Source organism: Marmota marmota, unplaced genomic scaffold (assembly GCF_001458135.2).
Source record: "Marmota marmota marmota unplaced genomic scaffold, marMar, whole genome shotgun sequence".
Lineage (NCBI taxonomy): Eukaryota > Metazoa > Chordata > Mammalia > Rodentia > Sciuridae > Marmota > Marmota marmota.
The window spans coordinates 24,596,818-24,606,178 of NW_026000229.1; the positions used below are offsets into that span (position 1 = coordinate 24,596,818).

At 37.1% G+C, this 9,361-nt stretch overlaps 1 protein-coding gene across 1 annotated transcript in view; it reads left to right on the top strand.

The window, feature by feature from the left end:
• Prtg (protogenin) overlaps positions 1 to 9,361 on the top strand; it is a gene marked incomplete at its 5' end in the record, with an annotated part of 124,444 nt that overhangs the window by 50,774 nt on the left and 64,309 nt on the right. Inside the window, 2 exons of the mRNA XM_015480086.2 lie at positions 7,394 to 7,538; positions 8,938 to 9,071. Coding sequence (XP_015335572.1) covers positions 7,394 to 7,538; positions 8,938 to 9,071 — 279 coding nt within the window. The remainder of the gene's footprint in view (positions 1 to 7,393; positions 7,539 to 8,937; positions 9,072 to 9,361) is intronic.

A 9,361-nucleotide genomic window follows, 5' to 3' on the forward strand; every position in this document is an offset into this window, starting at 1 on the left:
GTGATTGCTTTTGTCTAAAATTTCCCTAAAATAATGTAATCAAAATCTTCTAGGGTTGGGGAGACAATCTGGCCCATTATTTGTGAAGAATTGCATGATTCAGAGCCTTTCAGCATGGATTAACTACAAAGTAGATGCATGGTGTAATTAAGATGTGGGATTAATAGCAATATGTGATTAATGGAAATTAATCCTTTGTGTCAGTTTTATCAGATATATTTAGTAGCAGATACACTGTTCTTATATAAGATTGATTGTTTAAATACTATAGTATGCTTGCCATCTAAACAGTATGATTTTGAAATAATTAATACAACCTACTCCCCACCCCCACAAGCTAGCCAACAAATATGCTAAGACTACAGAGTCAAAAAATATATATGTGCCATGTAGAATGATATTTGTTCCTTTTGTTGTAGCAAGGATATATGCATCCCTTTTTTCAAGTAATGAGGCTAAGCAGCTTAAAGATTTAAAAGGAAGGTTGCTAAGACACAGTACTGACAGCATTTAAATTGGAATCACAGTTTTGTGAGATTATTCCTCTTTTGGTTTTAGAAGTAGTGGACTGACCTATAGGAGGTGTCGAATAAATATAGATGAAAGCCACTTGTGAAACAGATGCAGTCAGTCAAACACTGGTTTAGGTATGTCCAGAGTATGTTTTTGCAGGGGAGATTGTGGGAAAGAAAGAGATACCAGGTAAGAGGCTGTTGGTGTTTCTGGTGAGAGATGTTGGGACAGGAATACAAAGGAATGGATTTGACATATGTTTAGGGCTTTAAATCACTGGAAACAGGTGATCCAAGGAAATGTAGAAGGAGTCAATCAAGCTCAAGTGAGTTAACTCTGGGTAGTGGTGTGACACAGCTAAGGCAGAAGAGACACATGCTTGGAAGAAGGAAGATTATTTCATTTTGAATGTGTGAGTTTGAGGTGCCTCTTATAAATACTAGGTGAAGATGACCAGTAGACATTTGGAATGAGTGGTAAGGGAAGAGGATGGCTTGGTGTCGAGATGAATGAGTATAAATCTCTGAGTATAAATCATGAGTATAAATCTCTGAGAGAGTATCTGAGCTGGAAATCTGTTGGGGGAATCATCAGCAACAGCTGGATGTGACTGAAACAGAAAGTGGATGGATCACCAAAGGCGAATGTGGAGAGAGAAAAGAACAGAGAATCTCTGGGAAGAAGGGCAGAAGAGGAGGTGAGCCCCTGAAAAGTGAGACAGGAAGGGTTAGAGAAATAAACGGAAGACCAGAAGTACATAGTGTCATAGACACTATTTCAATAAAAGAAGGGAAATAGCAGATTCTATGTTTGAGGTGTGCATTCAGAGAAGAGGAAAGGGAGACAGCTAGTATAAACTAGAGAAGTTTCTATTCATGGGGTGCAGAGAGTAGGTAGCTGCTAGATGAATATGTGAAGAAATATAAAAAGGTTTGGAGTCGTCTTCAATTTGTTTCTGGAGTTTGGGAGAGACTTGAATACTTTGATATGTTGAGGGGAAGGAGCCAGGGGACGAGTTCGAATATGCATGAGGGAGAAAAGACAGATAACATCCAGAACTGAGTGGTAAGAGAAGAGGATGGGTTGGTGTCCAGAAGAATAATAAACAGAAAGAGGGATTTCTTTCATTGTTGATTCATATTTGCCTCTTTTCTTTGTATCCAAGGTACTGATGAGGATCCTAAGCACTGTCTGCCTTGATGTTTTCTGGGCAATATTATTTTTCTAGCAGGTTAATTTCTCAAAAGTTACAAAAAGGCATATAAAAGTGTTCTTGAGGATTAAAAACACACCTTAAAACTGCTTTCATACCTTGCTGAAAACCAGAATAGGAATACCCTTCATAGGTTAGAAGATAATTCCATTTATCTTTCTGTTTCAATTAGCTTTTCATTGCTGGGACAAAAATACCTGAAAAACAACTTAGAAGAGGAAAGTTATTTTGGCTTATGGTTTCAGAGGTTTTCAGTCCATGGTCAGCTGGCTGCATTTATTCTGGACCTGCCATGAGGCAGGGCATCATGGCAGGAGGCTGTGGCAGAGCAATGCAACTCACCCTTATGGCAGCCAGGAAACAGAGGAAGCAGAAGGGACTAGGGGGACAAGATACAGTCCCCGGAGGTATGCCCCTAAGGACACCATTCCCTCCAACTAGGCCCTACATCCTGTAGTTCTGCCACCTCTCAAAAACACCATCAGATTATAAATCCACGAACGGATTAATCTGTTCATGAGGTCAGAGCCTTCATGACCCAATCACTTCCCAAGAGATGCACCTCTGAACACTGCTGCATTGGGCTCAAGCCCTCAACACAAGAACCTTTGGGAGATGCTTCCTGTCCAAATCATGACACAGAATTGTGTGACTCTTAGGCTCTAGCCCTTTGGCCTAAAATATAAAGTTGGTTTGTTCTTTTTTTTTTTTTTTTAGTTCTGGGGATTGAGCTTGTGGCCTTGTACATGCTGAACACGTAGGTGCTCTGACACTGAGCCACACCCCTAGTCCCAGTTGAGTTTTGGTATAGTCAAAAATCTCAAGAAGGATTTCATAGGTTTATCAATCTGAGAAAAAAGGGAGACTGCTTAAAGAAAAGATAGTGGTTCTGAGGCATGTTGTTTGATTGGTTAGATGAGATTCAGAGTAAAAAACCCACAACCTTCAGTTGCCTAAGTGGTTGGAAGGATATTATTCAAGACAACAGAATAATGATTTTTATTCTTAATAATCACAGCATTTATGAAAGGCTTATGGGCTAGGAGTGTAGTTCATTGGTAAGAGTAGTTGCCTAACATGTATAAGGCCCTGGATTCAATCCCCAACACTGCAAAAAAAAGAAGAAAAAAAGCATTATAATACTAATGAAGGGTCCTCACTATATTGGCTTATTTACTCTTTATAAAACTCCTTTGATATAGTTGAAACAAACTTTGTCTTTAAAAAATTATGCAGCTATTGGGCACCACTATTCACACTTGTAATCCCAGTTACTTAGGAGGCTAAAGTAGGAGAATCACAAGTTCAAAGCCAGCACCAGTAACTTAGGCCTAAGCAACTTAGAACTTGTCTCAAAATAAAATAGAAAATAGGGCTGGGGAATGTAGCTTTGTGGTGGAGTGCCCCTGAGTTCAATACCAGGTTACCCCTNTAAAAAAAAAAAAAAAAAAAAAAAAAATCATGCAGCTAAAATATTTGGCATCTTTTGAGCAACAAAAAAATAATAAAAAGCATTATTTTCTTAACATCCCATGCCTTGCTGTTTATACCACATTCCTTGAGAGCTTGTATGGAGGTTCTAGCAGGGGAGTGCAGCTACTCATATACTCTTGACCCAAGTATGGTACTTCTCTATCAGGAAAGGCCATCATCTTTGACAAAGCGCACAGCTTCAGGGGGGATGCACATGGAGTAGTAAGGGAGGAAGAGGACACCCGCCTTACCAGCCACAACAGCCTAATCAACCGTGGTGATTAGTGGGGTAACCGTGTCACATCCAGATTGCCCTCACTACCTGTACTAGACTCCTTAAAATTCTAGATACTGTGCTTGAAAACCTGGTGGAATTGGAGAAAGTCCCAAAATTTTCAGTTCAGTTCAGTAACCTTTTTTTTTTTTTTGAGTTGTAGATGCACATGACATCTTTATTTTATTTATTTTTATGCGGTGGTAAGGATTAAACCCAGTGCCTCACCCAGTGCTACGAAAGTGCTTTACCACTGAGCCAAAATCCTAATCCCTCAGCAAACTTTTTTTTTTTAAGCCAAGTCTGTTGTGCCATTCTTTGTCATAAGGGATTCTGTAAAAATTATGACCCATTTCTATCCTTCAATGAACTCATAGTATAGAATCACTATAAACAGACTTGTGGATAGGTGATTATACAGGTTGAGATCCCTAATCTGAAAATCTGAAGTTCAAAATACTCCCAAATCCAAAACTTCTCAAAAAGTTGGAGATTTTGCATTTTAAGATTAGGGATGTTTAACTGGTAACGCCTATATAATGATTCCAAAACTCTGAAAAACTCCAAAATCTAAAGTTAATTTCTGATCTAAGCATTTCAGATAAGGTATATTAAACCTATAATTGTATGATGAAGCAGCAGTGAAGGTCTGCAGTACAAGGTTGCAGACAAGAGGGTCAGGAACAACTTCCCAGAAGTCATGGGAGAAAGTCATTGGGCTTTAAGCCATGATGGGTTTCATCAGATTGGCAAAGGGACCTGGGGGATTTGAGAGAAGAGGACATATCATATAAAGTTCAGAGGTATGCAGAGAACTGTAAACAGTTCAGTGTTAGTGAGACATAATTATAAGAGGTTAAGTACAAGACTATAGATTTCTGAAAAAAAGTGGGCTGGGGATGTGGCTCAAGCGGTAGCACGCTCGTCTGGCATGCGTGCGGCCCGGGTTCGATCCTCAGCACCACATACAAACAAAGATGTTGTGTTCGCCAAAAACTGAAAAATAAATATTGAAATTCTCTCTCTCTCTCTAAAAAAAAAAAAAAGAATGCTTTTAAAAAAAACAGTTAATTCATCAGCAACACAGATTGCATTTTTGTTTTATGATGATCACTTTGGAGGGTGATTTTGCTGGCAGAGGAGATACTACTGAAGCAGCTTCTTTCAGATTTACAAGCTAGATATGATAATTGAGCATAAAGATTATTAGGGATGGAAAGAAGTCCGATATAGGAGATAAAGCATATCGAATTGGGTATTTGATCTCAATTGTGGGCAAAGGAAGAAGGAATTGTTCAAATAGATAGTCCTGGAAGAGCTTCTGCTCTATAAAGAAAAGTTAAACTGTATATTTCAATTTGAGAAGGGAAAGGCTGGGAAAGAATATGGTTAAATTCCCATTTTAACTCTGTAAATTGAATATAAACTGAATTACCAATAAATATCACCAAAGGTCACCCCCTTATGTATGGAAAAGGTAAATGTGGCACTAATATTTATAAAGCAGGCATTAAGCTTAGGGAAATATGGGTCCTAATTCCTGAGAAAATGAATGTATTGAATGTAAATTTAATTAATCATAAAAGACAATCTTACATTGTTTCTGAGAAACCAGGTCTCTGTGAATGTAAACCTGATATTTTGAAGGTGAGTATTCTTAATTCTTTAGTAGATGAACAGCAGTGGTGGTCCATAGATTCAATCCAGAATTAAAATGTTCATAGCCTAACATCCTGGTGATTACAGAGGCAATTAAAAGGAAAAACTGTATTGATTTTTAAAGTTTGAAGTTCTTTCTAAAAATCAATTTTTAATTGATGTATTATAATTATACATAAGAGTGGGATTTGTTGTGACATTTGTACATGCACATAACACAGTTTGGTCAGTTTTATTCCCTAGTTCCATTCCAGTCATTGAGTAAACTCCATACTGATTTCCATAGTGCTCTACTAATTATAATCCCACCAACAGTATATGCGTTCCTTTTTCTCTTTACAGTTTGATGTTCTTGAATAGTGATTCTAAAACATTCACTCTCTATATACTCTTAAAACTTATTTTGGACAAGGAACTTATTTATGTAGCTTATTATCTAGTGATCTTACTATTAAAAATTAATGACTAGGAACTTTAAAAATCCATTTAAAAATGAAAATATTGATCTACTACATATTAATATTTCACATTAAGATAATCATTTTCTAAAAGAAAAATTAATAAGAGGAGTGGTATTGCTTTACATTTGTGCAAATCTCTAATTAATAGAATATTCTGACAGCTGAATTCCCACACACTTCTGCTTCTGTATTTAGTCTTTTGCAGTATCACCTGTTCTGTTGCTTCTGGAAAACGCTATACACTTGAGAAAAGAAAATGTAAAAGGCCCAAGATGGCTATTTTCAAATGGTTTTGACTTTGAGGATTGCTGACAGTAGTGTGAGGGCTGCTGTTCTTGAAGAAATAGAATGTTTTTTTTTTTTTTTTGGTCATATACACAAAGTATTTTGTTATCCCACTTCACCCCTTTTGAAAGTAGATCCTACCAAAGTGTGTTTTCACTGCTCTTTTCCTGTCCCTACCTCTAAAGGCCTGCAATCTACCTACAGAAAAATGAAGTCATGTTCAAGTCAGAATCTGTTAGTCTTCTGTCATCTTTTACCCTTTTCCAGTCTAATGAAGCATAAGTTTAGCCCTTGTTATATTTCTCTTCTTAATTTTCTTGCTTTATTGATAAAGTATAAATGATTTAAAAAAAAATAAACTAGAGCATGAGGAAGGGGAGTAAGACTATGAGATTATGCTTGGAGCACTTTCTTTGTATCAGAGGGAAGAGAATTCACAGGACTGTGAGGAGACAGCTAGGACTATCCACACAGTATTTCCAATGAAGTGCTGTTGCCTGGATTGAGGGCCTACCTAGAGTGTTACAGAATTACCATTTGTAAGAAAATATCAATACTTAGATTTATGTCCACTTTGGAAATATGTGAGTATAAAAATAGTCTCCTGAGTTTCTCTAAATTTTGTTCATCAGATGCACCATTTTTCTCTCTTCTTTCTCATTTTGTCCCACCAATACCAACTTCATATGAATCCGAGCATATTATGTATCTGTGTCCAAGAAGAAACAAGTCTTTTGTTTTCTTTAAGGTATCTAGAATCTCTTCGTCCCCACTGCCACCAACCCAGATATGTTCTTAGCAGCTAGTTGGACTTTAGACTTGGGACTCCTTTATTTAATCCATTCCTGATTAATTTTTTTTTTCCAGGCATTACTATTATCGTGATACTCCTTTGCTCAAAAAATATTCAGTGATACTTTAATTTGTACCATGGTATGAATCTTATTTCTACTCACCTTCTGCTTTCTCCTGAGCCCTTCATTGGAAATACTGTGTGGATAGTCCTAGCTGTCTCCTCACAGTCATGTGAACACAAGCTGCAGTTTTTACCCATGGACTTGTCTTCATGATATTCCTCTCACATGGAATATCATGCTTCTGTACTTTCAAATGAACCCAATGGATTCTTCAAAAACCAATTCAGAAAATTCCTATAAATGATTTTTACCTGACTAGCTTGTCTTCATTCCTCTTCCCTCTGATTTACAGTAGTATTTGATATATAATCACCTTCATTTGTGTTTCAGTTGTGTTGATCTTTCCTCTCCAGATGGGTGGTTTCTTGAGAACTTTTGTTTAGAATTTAATTCCAGGAAAGACTAGGCTTCCTATGTTGGGCAACTACTCAGTGTTTTTTTCCAAAATTATTTACTAAATTATCTTTGTACTAGTTAAGTTCGGTTTATCTTATACCTGAGCAGGAGTTCACATCTGGTAAATACTATTTAGCAAAATGTTATTTCTGAGTATAGTTGTCATGTGCTCATTCTAAATTTGTTGAATTTTATCCTATAGCTATTTCTGCATTTGAAGTTCAGCCGATTTCCACCGAGGTCCCTGAAGGTGGAGTTGCTAGATTTGCATGTAAAATTTCATCTAATCCTCCTGCAATTATAACATGGGAATTTAATCGGACAACTCTACCTATAACTATGGATAGGTAAATGTATTTTTTTCCTATGGAGGTGACACAGGAATAATGACAACTTCACATGAGACTATAGAGGGAAAAGGACTGTTGTGCAGCTCATTTTCATTTAGTGTGTCAATAACTGATCTCTGAGACATTTCAAACTTAGAGAATTACACCATTAATTTCTAGAACAGGGGCTAGTTTCCTTGCATAGGTATAATTCAGACATTATCCTGCTGCTTTCCTTGATCATTTTGTCTAACTGTGGACCTGAGTGAGGATTTGAATCACAACCCAGGGGTTTAGGAAATCAAATTACAGTTTCAGTGCTGGGAAGAGCAGTCTCCCTATAGGCCCTGGTAGCTGCCCACTGCTGTGTCTGCCTTCCAATTTCCAGTCCCCATCTACTATGCATACATATCCACACGTGTACACATACACATGCACATACCTTGTACTCTGAGAGTATTTGGGGTTTAAGGATTAAGAACTTGGTAGCAGGTGCTGGGATTGTGGCTCACCAGTAGAGTGCTTGCCTAGAATATGTGAGGCACTGGGTTTGATCCTTAGCGCCACATAAAAATAAATAAAATTAAGAGGTAATGTGTCCACTTACAACTAAAAATATAAATATATTTAAAAAATAAAAAGAAATTGGTAGCAACTCCTAAAAGTTGACTTTCTTTCCTGCTTCTAAATAGGCAAAAATTGTTGGTTAAAATGGCAGAGCACTAAAATGGAAAAAGTTATTCCAAATAGGGCTTTATCATTTTTTTTAAAAAAACTAACATCTGAGTATACCTTCATACATAGATATTTATGAAAAATCAGTATTTGAAAATAAATCATACAAAACTGTGGGCCATCCATTAGTTAAATCTAAACTGGAATGTTTCTATATAACATTAGACTGATAGATCTCACAAACTATATTGTACAGAATTATTTATATTTTAGAGATCTGTTGTGACCCAAATGAAAACAACAGAATTGAGGTTATGTTCGACTTTTGGTTTTGTTTTTTTTGGTGCTGGGGATTGAACCTATGGATTTGTGAATGGTAGGCAAGGGCTGTATCACTGAGCTACATCCCCAACCCAAACTAATATTTTAAAGGGTCACTGGGTGTGCTGGCACATGCCTGTAATCCCAGCCACGTTGGAGGCGCAAGAGGATCACAGGTTCCAGGTCAGCTTCAGCAACCAAACAAGACCCTGTCTAAAAATAAAAAGGATTGGAGGTATAGCTCAGTGGTAGAATACCCCTGGGTACAATCTCCAGTACTATAAGAAACAGAATTAAAGGGTCTTTAAAGTATTGCTTATAGCACTGTAAAAAAGTGAGTGTATTGATTCCTGTTATAGGATGTGTTAAGTAAAATAAAAAATCTACAAAATGTTCAACTATTTAATTCTTCTCATAACAGGATAACTGCCCTACCAACAGGAGTATTGCAGATCTATGATGTTGGCCTAAAGGATGCTGGGAATTATCGTTGTGTTGCTGCTGCTGTAGCTCACAGGCGCAAAAGTGTGGAGGCCTCTCTAACTGTGATTCCAGGTATCTCACTGAAATGGCTTTTCAGGTCTTATTGACCCCTCGATTACTTTTTCTCCTCTAGTTGTATTCCATAAAGTGGTATTTTAATTATACTTGATTATTGTAATCTGTTTGGAAAATGGTCATTTTTATCTATTAAGGAACTCTGCTTTCCCAGGCTGCTTGTCTTCTGTTGTGTTATGTGTGTCATCTTGTTTTGTGTGTCCATTCATTCATCTGTCCTTCCTTCCTTCCTTCCTCTTTCTCTCTTTCTTTCTTTCTCTTTCTCTGTCTCTCTTTCTTCCTCCCTC